This window comes from Indicator indicator, chromosome Z, assembly GCF_027791375.1.
Source record: "Indicator indicator isolate 239-I01 chromosome Z, UM_Iind_1.1, whole genome shotgun sequence".
In the NCBI taxonomy this organism is placed as follows: Eukaryota; Metazoa; Chordata; class Aves; order Piciformes; family Indicatoridae; genus Indicator; species Indicator indicator.
The window spans coordinates 36,509,913-36,529,013 of record NC_072053.1 but is presented as its reverse complement, the minus strand read 5'-3'; the positions used below and the strand labels follow the sequence as shown (position 1 = coordinate 36,529,013).

Below are 19,101 nucleotides of genomic sequence, written 5' to 3'. Positions count from 1 at the left end.
CTATTTTGAAGTGAGAGCTGACTATGTTATTCAGTTGCATTTTTATATACTTGTCTAGTATGTTTCAACTCTTAACGACAACCCAATTAGAAGCCCTTTTCTTCATTGTTCCAGTATGTCATCTAAAAGAACAGTTTAATCCTCTAAGTGCATGCCACTTTGGTAACAGAGGCAGGTTTTTCAAAAGAGCTGTGAGGGTTTCCATGAAGGAGGAGGGAGGACCTTGAACACCCAGCTTTACTTTATCTTTGGTAAAGATTTGTGCTGACAAGACCATAGATAAAGTTTGGATAAAGCACATACCATGTGTTTGCACAGGACCATGAGACTATGTGTTTGCATAGGACAATGAGCTGCAGTCCTTCACATCACTACTTAGATCTCCATCAGGGTTTTTTCAGCCAATAATGCAAACCTAACTGCTGTCTCGGGCAATACATTGTCTCATGAACATAGAGCAGAAGGGTTTTGGGGTCCCAGAAAGAGGCCAGTGGTTCTGACTCTGCCATAAAGAATCTATTAAGGTTCTCTCACTGAAAAGCAGCATTCCAGGTACAGGCTGGCAACAGATGGCACTCGAGTGGCTCTAGGTTCTGGTTCAGCAACCAGCATCACTCCCAGTGACTAATAATCTACCTCAAGTAAATGGAAGGGTCTGGAAACTAAACTACACTGTCACTGAAGATGAAGGTTTCAACTAAACAGTTTCTCCATAATCTTCAGTTTTAAAAGAAAAGCATAGTTTTTAGAAGCATGCCGCTTTAACTGTAAAATCCTATGAGAGGAGGTATTTCAGCGGAATGTGGCGTCCTATCAGCAACGTTCCCACAGGAAATAATCGTCGCCCAGTTTAAGGGATCTTGCCCTACTTGACTGGATCAATTCTTGGTTGTGAAGCCACTTGAAACAGCTTCAGCCTCTTCCCCTCCATGCACTGTAACGCTGTATTGTGGCCGTTCCCAAGTGTTTGCAGAACACCTTTGAGAGGGTTTTACTCAAGATTTCTGAGCTTGCCCTCCGCAGCTACGTTCGGTTTTCTACAGAAGGAGGTTTTTTTCACTCACGAGATGGCCACCTCGCCATTCGACGCGGTTTGGGGCTTTCGGGGCGCTCCCATGGTGCGGTGGAAGCGCCGTGCTCTGCCCACGTGCGGCGGTGGCGGTTCGCCGCCCGACCGGGTACAGGGGGAAGCAGACGGCAGTGCTGGCCATCTGCCCCGCGCCCTGGCCGCCCTCACGGCCATAACAGGCCTCACTCTCAACCCTTTCCCTCCTCCAATCGCCTGTGCGCATGCGCACGGGCCCGACGGCAGCTGGGCGCGTGCGCGGAGCGGGGGGCGGTGTGCCTGTGCGGGGTGAGGGGGTTTTACCGTCACGGGAAGGGCGGTGCGCCGCGGCGGCGCCCGTTTTCTTCGTCGCGTCTCGGCAGCTGAAGCGGCCGGGCTCACCGGTGGCCAGGGCGGCGGCGAGGTGGTGATGGCGTACTTCGTGGAGAACTTCTGGGTAGGGAAGCGCCGCGGGCAAGTTCCGCCGCGCCGCGGGTGGGACGGGCAGGGTACGACACGGTGAGGCAGGGGTCCCCTCTGCGGGAACAGCCTCGGCTTTCACCTCACCCCCGGGACTGGGCCGGGGCCTTGCCGCGGGGGACGCGGCACGGAAGGCGGCAGCCACCCACTGTGCCCGCCGCGGCTCGCTTTGGCCGGGCTGGGCCGTGGGGGAAGCGCTGTACCTGCCTGCGCGGCCGCTGCCCTCGCTGGGGCAGCCCGCGGCGGGGCGAGGGGACCTCCAGTCTCTGCCCGGCCCCCCCACGCCGCACTGTGCTCCGGGGTCAGTTGGCGAGGAGAGGGATTGCTGGGCGTCGCGGGGGCGCCGCGCGGGGACGCGAAAGGAAGACCCTGCGCCCGGGTCTGGCTCTCGCAGGCACCGTGGTGCGTGGATGTGGGCTGGGCTGCCGTCCGATCCCCCTTCGTTAAGCCTCCCAAACAATGCAGTTCTTCGGGGAAACAGCACTGACCGTGCAACTTAACAGTTGCATCACGCAAACGCAAAGCTGCGCCTCGGAGCTCTGTGCTTTTGTACCGATAACATGTCTGTGTCTGCATGTCAGAAGGTACAGCTGGAGTAAATATCTTTCGAGTTTTAAAGTCAGAAAGTATTGAGTTTCTATATATCCACAGAATCAAGCAAAAATTATGAGTTTGTGCATTTTGAATCATTATGCTTCTCTTTCAACTGCCTTTTCAGAGCAGGTTATTGTTAGGAATTGCTGGTGCAATTCTTGGAAAAACCTGGGATACATACAATCTGTCTATGTTTTGAGTTGTGGTGAGAAAGTTAAGATAGAGATTAGCAGCTTGCTGTTAAAATGCACTGGATGCATGATAACTTAATGAAGACAAATCCATAAGGAGAAAGAAAGGTGTTACTATGTAGAACTTTGGAAAAATTGACTTGCCTTTCTAGGCAACACCTGACAAAATGTTTTTGTCACGTATGGAATGGGATAGTTATGTCTTCTAAATCAGTGATGTGAAAATTAATCCAAAACATAATTAATAATAATTTGATGTACATGCCATCATCAGTTTGCGGTGTCAGTCGTTCATTGAAAATGGGAGTCCAGATTGTGAGCTATAGGGTGCTGACTCCTGATCTGGCAATTTGCTGTAACTGGTAGGAAAAGACGTCAGAAACTTGATTTCTTCAGAAAAAGGGAGTCACATATGTGTCAATTAGTATCAATTTGTTACACACTTAGGCTGCTGTCTTTTAAGAACTTCTGAAAGTGCTCATTTAAACAAAACGAATATTAGCTTCTTTATTGTAGTAGTCTTGCACTTGCCATGAGACTTTAATCTTCAGTACTTTTACAAGTGTTTGAATCATTGCAATTTTTAATTTATTTTGTTGTTGTTCTTAGAGAATGTAAGAAAAAGGTATGTTTTTATAGGCTTGCCATTTGTTGACTGCTTCTAAGGGGTCACTGAGAGGTAAACAAAGACTATGGGTGAAGTTGAAGTACAGAGACCTGTACTGTCACTTGAAAAATTATACTGTCGTTTGAAAAAAGTAGAGGTCTGCTGATAGAGCACAGCATTCTAGGGCAGGAGCTTTTCAAGTCAGTAGGATACAGTTACTTTTTTGAGGCATCAAAAATTATGACTAGTAGTACAGACTATAAATGGCTGAGATCCTTATGACTAAGTTTTAGACATTCAAGTCACATGACCAAACATTCTCAACTCCTAATTAGGATGTTGTCCTAAAACATTGGGTGCTTGCTGCTGCATCAAAACAATATGTAATTTAAGGGCAACGCTTTCATAAGTTATTTTTGTTATACATAGCTACACATGGTCATTTTGAGTACACCTATACTGATACAGCAGAATAAATGCACTTACTGTTTTCTTAACACTGTTAATAAATAAATGCACTTACTGTTTTCTTGTATAATTCACTTACTGTTTTCTTAACACTACTTAGGAAGTATTGCATAAGCGTAGATGTATCTAAATTTGTGCAGATGTTACTTTTGTTGATTTTAAGTCTATTAAACTATGTCAAAACCACTTCTAAACCACTGAGTGTTTATTAATTAGTGATTTTAAATTAATTTGATTAAAATGTCTCAAATGCTATGCTTGTTAACACTGGAAGTTTGGGATACAGAAAAGTATTTAAATTGGGTTTGACTTTCTGTTGTTTTATCTTTTTAATTGTTTGTGTTACATGTAGCTTTTGAGAATGGCTGTGGGGAGGGTTCCTTTCTTTTCAAGAGCTTTTTAAACACAAGGGCTGGCAGTTATAGAGTGTCAATCATATATGATATGAATAACACTGAGACTTGTCATATTTCTATCTGGAGTTCCATTCATATGTTTAAACAATGCTGCTCTTCTGCTTGGCATACAGTTAGATGCTCAGTTTGAGAGGGCTATTGTGCGGTGTTTGCTATGTTTCCTCCCTCTGCATGTGTGCCTCTAGCATGAATTGGCAACTTTCCATCTTTTTGTTCAAAAAATATCTTCAGTTATTAAGATCTAGAGTAAAGTATCTCCCTTTCTTCTTCTCTGAAGCTGATTTTAATTTAATTCAATTCAATTTAATTTAATTTTTGAAGCTGGAAGAAAGAAGTTGAAATTGCCAGGTTGCTTTTGTGTTCAAACTTCTCAAAACCTGCAGAACTGAATAAGATGCTGAATAAGATAGGTTGCCTGTATAAACATCAGGTGACTGCTTCTTTCCATGTTTTGATGGTACCAATTTTTTGTAGCTCCTTCAGGCACTGAGAAATTGAAATTTATTGATAGCTATCTTTCAAAAATGTAACATCATAAGATTAATCACAGGAGCATGTTAATATATACAAGGCTCCTTGAGCATCTGCCTAATTGACAAAGATGATGCACACCTTATTTACTTGAAACTGCAACAAGGAGTGACAGTTTAAAGAAAATTACAACAATATTGTTCAGGGTGTCTAAAATGAGTCTCCATTTCTCTGGGTTTAGAAGAATTTCTGTTTCTTTATTTCTTTAAAGTGTTACTCCTTCATGAATGATTGAAAAGAAGTTGACAGCACAGATGGACAAAGAGTAATGACTAGTGTATGTCCTCCTAAGTTTGAGTAAATAAAAGATTGATTAATATTTGGAACTTTCATTTTAGAACTTCAGGATTGACCACTCAGTCTGTTGTACTAAAATTCATCTGTTAATTGTTAAAATAGGATGTCTTTTAAGCTGCGTAAATCAAATCATGTAGTTGCCGAGCAGTTTTACTTAGTTTCAGCAAATACTGAGCTGCATCTGTATGAGAGAGTTGTGCTCCCACACTCCCCATTAATGGATTTTGTACAGTTATTTGACACATCTATGCGACTCTGAATTTTCTTGAAACTTTTTTTTTTAAGCAATAAGACTTTGATGCCATTTTAGTGTATCTGTATTAGAAATTCTCGCATGCGTAATCTGTTGGTCAGAGGCATGCCTTTCCCATACTTCTATCTGACAGAGGAGCATAAGCGATAATTTAACTAGCTGTAGGACTTCTCTGGGCATGACCAAAACAAGAGGACAAGGAGACAAGTTTCTCTATTCTTGCCCCCAAAACTGAAGTGATTCTGTTTCCCACATTGTCTCTTTTCTAGGCTTTTCCATTTGGCATTTACCTACCAAGGTGGGGGATGTTAGTAGTATTTTATTAATATATTATGTTTGCCAGAGGTTTGACTAGGATTTGGAGATTATCTGGTTTTATTTTTATGACAATTTGAAGTAAATTAGAGACCTAAACTTCTTTACAGTTAAAAAGAAATCGTGTAATTAAGGTGGGGGTACCATTTCAAGCGATGCAGTTTGAGTATTTGTGTGCCTGTTTTCTGGAGAATAAGTTGTGGGTTTGGTAGGCTGTTTTAAAAGGGGGATTAGGCAGGTTATGACTTAAATTTATTATTTTTTAAAAAAGTACAGTTTTCTTAGTCTGTTCCTTTTTTTTTTTTGTAATGTCACGCTTAAAGGGTTAAAGAATGATTGTGTATGCTTAACCACTGCTAATACATGTTCTAAAAGCATAGTTTGAAACTACAATAATTTACTTATTGTCAAATATTTTTTTTACTTTCTAAACTTAGAAAAAGACAAACTTTCTGAACTTCTCACATCAAACTTCTAAAGTTTGGTCAAATTGCTTTTAAGAACTGCATGTGCCTTTTATTGTCTTGTATGCATAGTTTTGCTGTGAAAACAATATTTTCAGCTGTTCTTCTCTTGCTTCTTACACTAGCTAAACAAGTAGTATGTATCTGACCAGTCATGGGACCTTTAGAGTCACTGTAATTGAAAAACATTTACACTGGTTAAAAAGACAGTGCTTTAAGAGACAGTATTAACTTTTTACACTAATAGATGTTAATACTGAGCATGTTTTGTCCAAATTAGACAGAACCTGCAGTCATACAATTTGATTAAACATGTAGGAAATAAATACTGACCTTGCCTAGAAATTTCTTGTCTAGTTTGCCAAAGGGAATCATCTTTATATGTAAGAAATTTATTCTTAAAAATTTTCAAAGTCTGTTAAGTAGTTCAGTAAAACAGAGTTCCTGTAATCTGTTTCCTGTTGTGCACATGGAAATGCTGAATTCTGACTTCACATCTGCTGACAGGGCTACTTTCATTTCCATGAGAAAATCATTCCAGTTTGTTCTTGATGAAGGGAAATGGAAGGGCTGTTTGCCTTTGCTTTCCATGATTTTATTTAGTTTGTACGCTAAGTCAGTCAGTAATACTTCATTGCAGGCTTATTTATGTGTTTACTTGTGTTCAAAGTCTTGTTTCCTCTTGTGGCTTGATATCAGGAGACATCTATACTGTATACATGAAAGAGCTCTCTTGTAGCAGTGTAAAATGGGAAATGTCAGCAAGAACACGTATTTTGAATACAGTTTTGTTAGCGCTTGGGAAGAAGGAGGAAACTGGTAATGAACTGTAAAGTAATTAAATTAAGCCTGTATGCAAAGGGGACCACCTATATTTTACATTCAGGTGCTGTTGTTTCTTGTTGAGTAATGACAAGATCCTCAACACAATGGTGTTTTACTTGCAAAATGACATTGAGTCTTCCAGACTGATCTGGAGGTACGTGGCGCAGGACCTGATGTTGTATGTGGCAAGAGAGGATCCTGTTTCTCCAAGATGCAACTTCTAGAGGAATCTGTATCTGATTTTGGTGTCTGTCATAGCTGTGGATGATAATTGCTTCTGAATGGGAGTGGGAGGTCTCACCAGTTCCCTCTGCTAGGTGCTGCATTTGTTTGTTTATTTTTAAGTATGCTGCTACTGGGCTTTTAGTGCTCCCAGCTATTATTGTTGTCACCAAGAAGGGTCAGGTAAAAACATTCAACAAAGAAATACTGTCTGGATACAACAGTTCTGCATAGAAAATTTTATACAATATATGTGAGGAGGGACAGCATTGAGAAAGAACAACCAAAACAAAAATAAACAATGTGGATGGCACATGTGCATGTAAGAGGATGCATACTTGGCTTTTCTAAATTTAACTACTTTTCCTTTCAGCTACAGCTTACATCTCTGTCATTATTCTAAATACAGACTTTTAACTCTTGTGCTTATTTTATGAATTACTTGAGCTGCTCTTCATGAACATAACTACTGAACGAAATAGTTGTGGACAGACTGTGTAACTTTCTAAGCAGAAAAATGTCTGCTCTGTGCACTGAGGTGTGTCTGTGTGTGGTGTCCTATAAGGCGACTTGCTGTATTGTTGGCTGATACATTACCTAGTGCAGTTAACACTTCACAGAAGCTGGTCTCCTACCATGGCTACTGCAAAGTTCTTCCATCCATCCCTTCCACTTACTTAACCTGGCTGATCCTTTCTCCGTTTTGCTCCCACTGCTCAGCAGTGCAGCTGTTACGTCCTCATAGTGATCTGGATCACTGATCTTTATTTTTGTTTTCCAGCTTTATTTTTGAGCTGTGTGATTTCCCTGATCAGGTGCACCTTATTGCTGCACATACAAATTTTTCCAGAGCAGAAAGCACAGAAATGTTTTGAGGGGTCTGTTACCTCAGGCTCCTCTCACTGTAGACGTGTAGAACTGCTGTTACGAAAAGCTGAGGATTTTAAGGAAGATGTGAAGGTCCTTGAATACATCTAGAGCAGGTCAGCATAGTTGGAAGCCATATCCTGTGATCAGTGCTTAAGGACTCTGGGTTTGTCTAGCTTGAAGAAAAGAAGGCTGAGGGGTGGCCTAATTGTTCTCTACAGTTTTTTGAGGAGGGGACAGGATGTAGAGAGGGAAGTGCTCTGAGCTCTTCTCTCTGGGATCCAGTGATAGGATGCATGGGAATGGCTCAAAGCTGTACCATGAGACATATAGACTGGACATTAGGAAGCATTTCTTTAGTGAGAGGGTGGTCAAACACTGGAACAGGCTTTCAATATTGCCCTTAACCTGGTTAACTTGTGAGCAGGCAGTTGGACAAGGTGATCATTGTAGGTCCAACTGAAATTGTTCTATTGTGCTGTACTCTACTTTCTCTTCTACTCTGAACATATATGCAGATGTGTTAATGATATGAAGCTTCTAGAAGGGAGGAATGGAATGGATAGTTTGACAGGAAAGCTTTAATTGTAGCAGTGCTATTATGCTGTGCTGTGCCTCTCCTTCCTTTCATTTTTATTGTTGCTTTCTCCTGTCTGGAGGAAGTTCAGTGTGGTGACAGAGGTGATAAGATGGCTGAGTTTATTAAATCAGAGTTTAGGACAGTGTCTTGGTTTTAACGGTGAGATACCCTTACTCGCTGGAAAATGTTGGTTTATAACTAAATTTATGTCAAAGGGAAGCTGTCTGTGAGAAGGAAGAGATTAGTTTTTTAACCAACTTTTCGAAAAGCAGAGAAAGATACATGAAATGTAAAGAACTGGAGATGTGGGACATCCAGTGATTTCAAAGTATGAGTTTTAGTTCATGGAAAATAATGAAAGGTATGAGAGAATGAAGAGGAAGTACATTATTAAGTATGTTTTTAATAATACGGGAAGTGACAGAATACAAAATCTGTAGAAATCTAGAAAATAAATTGTTTCGTATCTAGCCTAGTAATATATAATGAAAGAGTTGCCATTAGAAGGCTAGCAGTAGCTGCTGAGGTGATTTTAGTTTGCTCTGCCTATAGAGGGGAACTAACAGCAGTTGGTTAAAAGCTGAAGCGTTAGAAATTGCTTCATGAAATCTGATCAGTTATTAAAATGCATAGGCTCTGTACTTTGTGTAATTGCTTTAGGATGTTGTTTCATAGTTCTGCTTTTTTATTATCAAATCTTTAGGGGGAAAGGAACAATGGCTTTGATGTCCTCTATCATAACATGAAGCATGGGCACTTGTCAACAAAAGACTTAGCAGACTTTATAAGAGAAAGGTAAGTATTCGTTCTTGATAATCCTGGCTCTTTAATATAGTTTTTAGTTTGCAGTTGCATTTAACAGTATCATGCAAATATATAAAAATCAATGAACATTTAAAAACATCTCTTAAAAATACCTCTTGTAACCTACAAGAGTATCTAGTTCTTATCTGCTTCATTAAGATGAATAGTAACTATTAAGCATCAATTAATGACTTGTAATAGCTTTTGATTTTTCACAATTAAATTTAATTAAACAAGACTAAAAATATAGAAGTGTCACATTAGGTGTCCAGCAGTTTATTTTAACTAACCCAAAATTTTCATTGTGCTTGGAAGAATAGTAACAATTTGAATTAGCCATAATAGTTACTCTTACAGAGTCTTTTACTGAAGATGTCGAATTAGGGTGTTAGCACTGCTAGTATGATTTTAAAGAAATTATACTTTCAGATTAAGATGCTGGGAAACTAGGTTTATTAAAGAAATGGAGTGATACATAGGGACAAGTAAGTAATATGCAGAAAAATAACACAGATTCTTCTCTGTGGGATTGAAGGACAGAACTGAAATGCAGTTGTGACAACTTCCAGAGCAGATGATGTAGTAATGTTTTCAGTGCTTTGTGAAGGAACACTGCTGCTGCTATGCTGAACATCATTTCCATTCTGGACAAAATTAAGTGTATGCCCACCTTAGTATTTTGTCTTAATTCAGATACTGACTCCAGATGATACAAGGAAAACTACAAGTGACTGACTGAGGACTTCAGTGAAGGCTTTTTGCAGTAAAAGCTGTTTACAGAAACTGCTTTTGTTTTCTGACATTTTTTGGTCAGTTTCAGTTTTGGCCTCAAATAGCTCTCAACTAAGAATTTCTTTTAAAATTTGACAATATGTTATGACCACAAATTTGATGTGTTCTCAGTTGCACTAACATAGTTTCCAAGTGAATTAGACAGAATTACAAAATTGTTCCACCTGGCAGAGCCCATGTATTATGGGCGATCTTCTGTTGGAAGATCTACACAACCCAAGGAATCTAGTGTTTCAAGAATCCCTGATTTTAGAGAACCCATTAGGAAGCCAAGCAGAGTTCCAGTGCAATCCTATGTTGGATTGAGTGGAGGGATATCACACTGCTTAAGTTTAGTAGAAGTGGTTAAGGCTTCGCAAGCTTGCGCTTCTAATATTTACTGTTACAACTGTTTGCCTTGTCTTATCGTTACAAGTGCCTGGGTCTTTCCTTTGAAACCTGCTTTAATTTTTGGAATCACTCAGGTTTCATAGCAGTAAACCAGACCTAAGCTGTATTTCACCTGGATACAATCAATGTAATTGATGTAAAATTAATAATATTTTTATTTGCCTCCACATTTAGATACGAAGTTCTTTCACTCTGCTTCTTATCTTCTTTATGTTGTATTCATACTGGTCCTAAGGTGAAAGGTTTTATGTAAATGGTTACAATAACTTGCTCTTATAGCTGGCATGAATGCTTTGCTTTATTATAGAGGCATAAATAAAACTTGACAGTTCTTCCTACAGAAAATCACTAGTAAAAAGAATGTGGGATTTTAGTTGTCTTCATTCTGTAAGCTCCTTCAAAATAAATTTTTTAATGAGATGTGCCTTTGCAATAAGTGAAAAAAAAATATTTGGACCTTTCTCAACATACTAAATATGTTTCAGATTAAGTTTCTGTTAGTTAATTGTAGTGACATGTCAATTTTTGTTCCTAGCTAAACAAGTTTGCGTAACATTTAAGACTAAGCATTAATGACTATATAAGAATATATGGGGATCTACATGGGCACTTTATTGTTAATGAGAGATGAAAAAATGTAGTTTCAGTTCTTTTGCATGGATGAGGATATACCAAGTTGATATGCAGCCATCTTAATGGCTTTTTTGGGAAATGTGAAAATTGTCAGTTCTCATTAACACACTGAGGTTCACTGGAAACTTAGTGCTACATTTTAATTTATTTGACAAGGCTTCAGTGTAATTCCTTGAGAACAATTTGCCCTGTGGTTAAAAAAACACCTGTCAGTGATGTGGGCTAGCAGCCATAGGTTCACTCTCCAGGTGACCTTCTCCCATCAGGATACTAACTTTAGTATGCTATCTGTTCCACTGTGTTTTCTTTAAACTTGCTTTACAGTGCATCTCAGTGTGCTGAGTTGCCATTGAAACATACAGTTGAATGCCAAATACTTAGGTCTTTTTAAGTGAGGGGTGCATCATTGATCAATACCAATCCAAACTGGTGGTACTTTGTGTTTCAAAGAAACAGATGAACTGTAAGTATTTGGTGTCCTCATTTTAGTTAAAATGTTTCCAAATATCCATTTCAGACAGTGAAGCCCTTCAATAGCACTATGAAATTACTGGGATGTCAATTAATTTCCAAGGAAATAAACACAGTTCCGTAGCACACATTTATTCATGTCAGTCAAATTCTTGATCTCAAAAGAAATTTCATGCAACAGTTCTTGAACATTATTTTACAACAGTCCAGTTGTCTTGACCATATTCTATTTTGCATCTCTGTTTATTACAAAGAAATTACAAGATGATGCACACAATTATCTGTTACCTTCCTTCCTCCATGAAGTTTAGTTTGAATATTGGTTTGAAGTAGTCTTTTCTGCTGTCAGTATGTAAGTGGGTGAACAATATTTATTAGCAGACCCCTAGACCTAATGTTTTTATGTCCTCATTTCCATGTACCTGAGTTTCTGAACACCCCATGAAAAATAAACTTGTATACATTTGAACTTCCTTCGCTTCTGTTCTTTCCTTTCTTTTGAACACACTGGCCTTTTTTTGCAGAAGTGAAGACATAGGAGAGTGAAAACTGAACACCACTGGCTAGGTAGAGGAGGCAGATTTGAGTTGGTGATAATGCTTTCAATGAGTTAGAGTGTTTAACCTTTGTGTGTACTCTTTGACAGTAGTCACCTGGTCAGTCAGGATTCCTGGAGTCTCCAGACTAGCCAGAGAATTTGCTTTTGGAGTGATTTCAAAGAGAAGGGAAAGGTGCTTGAATTTATTTGGATATACAGACTGCTTAGGGCACACTGGTCTGTGTGAAGCCAGTCTCTGTTACTTGTGCTGGTCAGAATAGTGTTTTGATTGTTGCAGTGTAATAAAGGAAGAGTCTATTGTTCCCTGTTCTTCAGCCCTAGAAATAGTAATGAAAAAAGAAAAATTGTGTAGCATGTTGGAAATAGTTATAGTCAGCTTAAGGACTTTTTAAAAAATACTTTTCTTTCCAAACTTCTGCAAAAACCTTCTGAAATGGCAAAGTTGTTTCCTCTGAAGAAGATAGAAATGTTTGAAATCTGTTCATTCCATTTTTTTCTGTTGCGCGGTTTAAGCTTCTTCTCCAAACGGATTTATTAATCCATTTAAAATGTCCAAGTGACTGGATAGTTATTCAATCAGAATAAAAACATGCCCGTTTCAGATGACAGCTGCTACTTTGTTTCATATTTTCGTAATAAAACTCTTTTTGCTTGGAAAGTGCAAATAATAGCCTTCTACCTCAACAATAACTGTTTATAGTTATGGTATAGCTTGAGAGAAGGCTGAATTCTTCATGTTCCTTTTTTTACCTCTCTTTAACTTGTGAATTAAAGGTGTTAAGAAAGAGGAAAGAAATTCCTTCAAGCTTTTGAATTTTTAAGAAAAGGCAATTACAGTATTTTCTTAAATCCAGGATGCTTTACATATTGAATATTGATTTATGGTAGAAAAATAAAATTATGTTTACCTTAGTAATAGGAAAATGAAGAAAAGTGATGGGAGAAGGACTTGTAGAGAGTCAGTGCTGTGTGTTACATATGACTGTTATTTCATGGCACCTGCCCCAGCAGAGGCTTTAAGGAATCTGCAAAATTCAAGTAAAATGGTAGATTTGAGTGCAGGAAGATACAATGAAACTCAGTGTGGGGAAGAGGCTTTCCAAAGTAAATCGTCATTTATTGAGGCAACCTTCTTAGCAAATGAGTGTACACACTAGAACTGTAGTAGTACAAAAAGTCTGGACAAGACCCCATTTAGTGAGATTGCTTACTAAGCATTCAGTTTGCTTATTTTAATGTTTTTGCTACAAATATATGTGATTTTGTTGTTCCGTTGCGAGGAAGGTGATTGTTAGGTCGCTTTGTTCTGATTGTTACTAAGGCAGAGGAGAACAGCAGAGGCAGAAGGGATAAACTTTTTCAAGGCTTGAGTCTCTAGGTTTTGTTCTCTGTGTTTCCAGCTACGTTCTGTCACAGGGTTCTCACATTATTGTTCTTAAAAATACTTGTGTGACTTTGCATACAGTTTTTGAGTGGCCATTTGAATGGAGTAATTTTCAGTAAAGTAAAAAGTTTCCTGTTTGCATTATTAATCTGTCTTCAAATATCTTCAAAATGTTGATTATATTTTTTTGATGGCTTTCTTTGACAGGGCTACAATAGAGGAGGCATATTCAAGGTCAATGACAAAACTAGCCAAATCAGCAAGCAATTACACACAACTTGGGTATGTAAGTGAGAAGAGGGAAACAAATATGTAAATAAAGTTTGATTCTGAATATTTTATTGATGATGTTGAAGGTAGTGTAACTTTGCCACCTTTAAAACTGCTAGTTAGTTCCTCAATAATCATACAAAATACTGTGCAGGTAGGACAAAACCAAAGGCAATACAATTCTTCCTTCACAATTTAAAAGAAAAAAACAAATCCTTAAAGTGGAGGCATTGTCCTTTCCCATGTGTTTAAGGCTGAGATCTTTGTAGACATAATAAAGAATGACTTTCTGTTCTGTGTTCCTAAGCCTGTGGTAGTTACTCTGAAGAGAGAACATATGGTCTGCAAATGTGGCAGTAAATTTATTTATTTATATTGTTTCTGCTTTTTGAAGTGTTATCTCTGTCCTCAGAGATCCTAAGAATGAGACTTTTCAGTAGGTTTATTCCATAGTTTAATGAAAATTTTATACAAGGAGTATGTTTTTTAAAACTGGATGTTCTTTTATTAGAAAGTTTATGCCAGTCAGAACTCAGACTCTCAGAAAAGGCTATTTGTTTTAATCACAGCTAGAAATATGGGGAGCTTTCATCAGTGAATAATTTGATACCGCTTGTTGCTGATGTTCAAAGATTCTGTCTCTGTGTACTAGTGTGAGTATCAGTGCTTTAAAGGCCCTATATAGTTTTAATTTTACAGCAGCTTTAACCAGGAAACTGAGGTAGGGGTGTATATTTACAGTAGAATTCCAGTCACTATAGAAATATGACTTAGAGAAATGACCTGTTCTCCACCTTTCTTTGCCATATGATTAATCTCTTAATGAGTAGCAGATCATTTTTGCAGTATTTTTTTCTTGCATCTTGTGGCTGTAAATCATGTAAGACAACTAACCAAGTCACTTGTGATTTGTTTGCATTACTCAAGTATACACATAAATATACTTTTGCATTTTATTTTGAGCTGCTCTCACACCATCTTTAGGATGTAATAGGCAATATTCAGTGCTGATGATAGGAAAGGTTGTCAGCTTTGCTTCATTTTACTCATTAAAGTCAATACAGGTAAACCAAAAAAAATGTGTAAAAATCAGTAGATGGAATTTCAAGTACATTTAAAATATTTAGTGAGAATGTATAGCAGTTGTTGGAGGTTTGTTTTGTTTCGGTTTTTGGAAAGGAAGTGAACTTCTGTAAACTTACCAATTATAATTTAGCACTATTTAAAATAAAAACAATCATAGCCAAGTGAAAGGAAGAAAACTCAGATGAACACTAAGGATCATTTTCCTCAATCTAGGACTTTTGCACCGGTTTGGGATGTTTTCAAAACCTCAACGGAGAAACTAGCAAGCTGTCACTTGGATCTTGTGCGGAGGTTACAAGAGCTAATAAAAGAAGTTCACAAGTATGGAGACGAACAAATCAAAGCTTATAAAAAGGTGATTAATTTTGGTCTTCTTCTGCATAACTTAACATGAAAGCAGTTTGGTTTTAACAATCATGTGATATTTTGCAGACTAAAGATGATGTTTCAGGAACATTGGAAGCAGTGCAAAATATTCAAAGTATTACTCAGGCCTTGCAGAAGTCAAAGGAAAACTACAATGCAAAGTGTGTTGAACAAGAACGTTTGAAAAAGGAAGGAGCAACACAGAGAGACATTGATAAGGTAGTTCCGTGGCATCTTATTTAATTCGTTGTGTTGTAACACATTTGCATTAGTGCTCAGAAGGGGTTAAAAGTAGTAGATGTGGCTATTTCGTAATGTCTACAATATTTTGAATGCCTAGTTTTGTTGATGCTTCCGTATCTGTTGTAACTGCACTGCAGCTCTGCTTATTTTGGAAATACCTGCCTTGTATGATAATCTTTTCTAGTGGCTTTTACAGAAATCGCTTGTAATTGTTTTAGCATCTGTTTTTGGAGAAATTTCCTTAGATAAATACACAAACACTCAGTGCTCTTGTTACTGAATTAAGGAGTAGGAGGTTTTGGTTTGTCCCTTCAATGAGAAGGAAGTAGCTAATTACACGAGTATTTGAAGTCTGTTCCATTGTAAAGAAAAACAAATTAACATTACTTTCAGTGCTAAATTAGAGGGTGCCAATTTCATATACCAAAATCCCAAGGATTAGTATCTTGATTTTGTATTAAGTATTATCCTTGGATTATAGGGAAGTTTGATCCTTTCTCAGAATCACAAAATGGCTGAGGTTAGAAGGAGCTCTGAGGCTCATCCTGTCCAACCATACTGCTTAAGTAGGGCCACCTGGAGCCAGTCACCCAGGACCATATCCAGACAGCTGTTGAATATTTCCAATCATGGAGACTCCACAATCTCTCTGGACAAAATGTGCCATTGCTCAGACATCCTGATGGTCAGAGGGAACCTTCTGTGTTTCAGTCTGCATCGATTGCCTCTGACCCTGTTACTGGGCACTGCTGGAAAGACCCTGTCTCTCTTCTGTGTACCCTCCTTTCAGGTTGTACACTTGTAAAATCCTCCCTAAGAGTTCCCTTCTCCAGGCTAAGTAGTCCCAACTCTCTCAGCCTTTCCTTATGGAAGAGGTACTCCAGTCCTTTCATCATTCTGGAGGTCATCTCTAAGGACATGGAAGAAAAGGTTATCAGGAGCAGCTAGCATGAATTTATCAATCATGTTTGACCAATCTGGTTGATTGCCTTCTGCAGGGCCAGAGCGGGTTTAAAATACCCGGAAGAGACTTAGTGTGTCACTTAAATCCAGAGAATGCAATTCAGTTGTACTTAAAGATGTTTGTGATGCTTGTTTCAACTGAGCAACAGGATCTGGTTAAAGATGTCCCTCCTCACTTGTGGGTATCGGACTGGATGACTTTTGAAGGTCCCTTCCAATCCAAGGCATTCTATGATAGCCTTCTATGGTGGTGTGATTGAAAGGGTAGATGCAGGGAGAGCAGTGGATGTTGTCTACTGTGACTTCAGCAGGCTTTTGACACCATCTCCTGTAACATCGTTGTAGGTAAGCTCAGGAAAGTGGGGGTTAGAAGAGTGGACAGTAAGAAGGATTGTGAACTGGCTGAACAGTAGAGCTCAGAGGGTCATGACCCATGGCACAGAGTCCAGTTAGAGACCTGTAGCCAAGGGTCAGTATCAGGTCCAGTACTGGGTCCAGTCTTGTTCAGCATAGAATCAATGACCTGGATGAGGCAATGTATGTACCCTCAGCAAGTTTGCTCATAGAATCAAACTTTTAAGGATTGGCTGGTACACCAGAAGGCTGTGCTGTCATTCCTTGAGACCTGGACAGTCTGGAAAGTTGGTCAAAGGGGAACTTAATGAAGTTCAACAAGGGCAAGCCTGGCGTCCTGCACCTGGGAAGAAATAACCCCAGGCAACAGTACAGATTAGGGATTGACCTGCTGGAAAGCTGTTCCATGGAGAAGGACGTTAGTGTTCTGGTGGGCAAAGTTATCTATGGACTTCATTAAGAACCATGTTTCCAGCAGGTTGAGGGAGTTTCCCCTTCCCCTGCCCTAGTGAGATCTGGAGTATTGTCTCCAGTTCTGGGTTTCCCAGTTCAAAAGAGACAGGGAGATACTAGAGAGTGTCCAACGGAGGGCTGTGGAGATGGTTAAGGGACTGGAACTCTTCCTGTCTTACGAGGAAAGGCTGGGAGACCTGGGGCTGTTTAGTCTGGATGAGAGAAGACAGAGAGGAGATCTTATTGTTTACAAATGTCAGAAGAATGGGTGTCAAGAAGAAGGGGTCAGTCTGTTTTTCAGTTATGGTCTATGATAGGATGAGGAGCAACAAACTGGAACACAGGAAGTTTCAGAGAAACTTCTTTACTGTAGAGCACTGGAACAGGCTTCCCAGAGAGGTTGTGGAGTCTCTGTCTCTGGAGACTTTCAAAACCCACGTGCATGTGTTCCTGTGCGGCCTGGCCTAGGTGATCCTGCTTTGGCAGGAGGGCTGGACTCAGTCTCTAGAAGTCACTTCCAACCCTTCCCATTCTGTGATCATTTTTACTGGAGTCTCTCCAGTATGTCCATGTCTTGCAATGGATAGTCCAGAACTGGACGCAGTACTCCAGATGTAGCCTCACCAGGACTGATCTGAGGGGAAGAATCGCTTCTCCTTCTGCTGGCATCACTATCACTTCTTCCTGTTTTAAGGGAATTTAAATAGTAGAGGAAAGAGGTCGTGTTTCCCTGTCTTACCTTTTTCAGTCTTGATTGCTCTGACTGTTTCTTTTTCAATCACAACTACGTGCAGCTCTGATCTTCTTAGAATGATCCTAGTGCCTTTTATACTGCTGCCTAGATGGAACATAGAGAGCTGATTACTGTCTTCTAACTGATGAAATGATCTTGTTGAACATGTTGTGATTGTTTTATCTTGGATATAAATCTAGCTTTTTTTCCTGTATTCTGTCTCAAATTACAGTCAATGTGGTATTCTAGACATGAATCAGAAATATGTGGGTTGGAAATGTTTTCCTGACGGTCTGTTCAAAGTATATTTTTTCTGAATTTTTGTGAATTGTTGGAAACTTTTCTGTAGGAAAGGTTGACTGAACAGAACACTTTTTTTTTAAGGTGTAACATCATCCTTGTTTGTTTGGAAACAAAAAATACTCAGTGCAACTGGTGTCTACATGAGAAGGGATAAAGGATGAAGGCTGTTTTCTAATGGTTTATGCATCTTAACAAAATACTTCTCTTTAAACAATTGGACCATAGTTGATTGATTTTTTTTTTTTTTTCCCTTTGGCAGAGAGTAGAGAATAGGATTATTACTTTCAGCACCATGTGAAATGTTTTGTGTCAAAATCGCAGAACTATTGTAACAAAAAGCAGGGAATCTTAACTGATGTACTGAGAGCTTATAGCAAATCCAAATATTTGGAGCAATCCTTTATTGAAGAATCTGAGGAGGTATCTGGGACCTTGCAATTTGCATTGCAGCAGAAAATTAGTGTTAACTTGTGCAATAATTTCCTGTTATTCTCTGACATACGAACTTCTCTATTTATAGTGACTTAACTAAAATTCCTGACTGATCCTTTCACATACAGTAAATCCACAAAATAGAGTTGTAGCAATTGCCACTTCACCTGAGAACAGGCACATGCTGTTTTCAGAAGATATTGCTAATTAGTGATGCAGCGATCATGTGTTACATCATTTTGTCCTGATGAGTAGTTGTTTTTTGTAGATGCTTTTCAGCACAAGTCAGGTTCTGCTTGTCATTAAACATGATTGTAAGAGACAGAGAATGTTTTTTCAAACATGTTTTGCCAAAATCCCATGCATATGAGGTTCAGTTACATAATGGTTTACAAAAAAACCCTGATTTCTGATTTCTGTCATGTTCTTCTTTTAATGCCTGAAGGGGACATATTCTTCATACAGTGATTTTCTGTCATTGTAATGTTAGGTTTAGAAGATTCCTGACTAAATATCTGCCTAAGCTTTGTTTTTAAGTGGAAAAATGGAACTTTATCTTTGCTTCCTTTTTGTTTGAAGTCCTGGTTGATGTTTCTTCAGCTGAACAAGTGTTAATGCTATACTGTTACTTAGGATCTTAATTTATCTTGCAATTTCCAAGAGGAAAATATAACCCTCTCTTTCCAAAGGGCATCTTTGTGTTAATTAAT

The 19,101-nt window shown here is 38.9% G+C and overlaps 1 protein-coding gene across 1 annotated transcript in view; it reads left to right on the top strand.

Annotated features, from left to right (window-relative positions):
* The first annotated feature begins 1,460 nt into the window (after positions 1-1,460).
* Positions 1,461-19,101, top strand: part of FCHO2 (FCH and mu domain containing endocytic adaptor 2) — an 89,530-nt gene continuing 71,889 nt past the window's right edge. Inside the window, exons 1-5 of the mRNA XM_054397861.1 lie at positions 1,461-1,502; positions 8,859-8,950; positions 13,396-13,470; positions 14,758-14,899; positions 14,977-15,129. Coding sequence (XP_054253836.1) covers positions 1,476-1,502; positions 8,859-8,950; positions 13,396-13,470; positions 14,758-14,899; positions 14,977-15,129 — 489 coding nt within the window. The 5' untranslated portion in view covers positions 1,461-1,475. The remainder of the gene's footprint in view (positions 1,503-8,858; positions 8,951-13,395; positions 13,471-14,757; positions 14,900-14,976; positions 15,130-19,101) is intronic.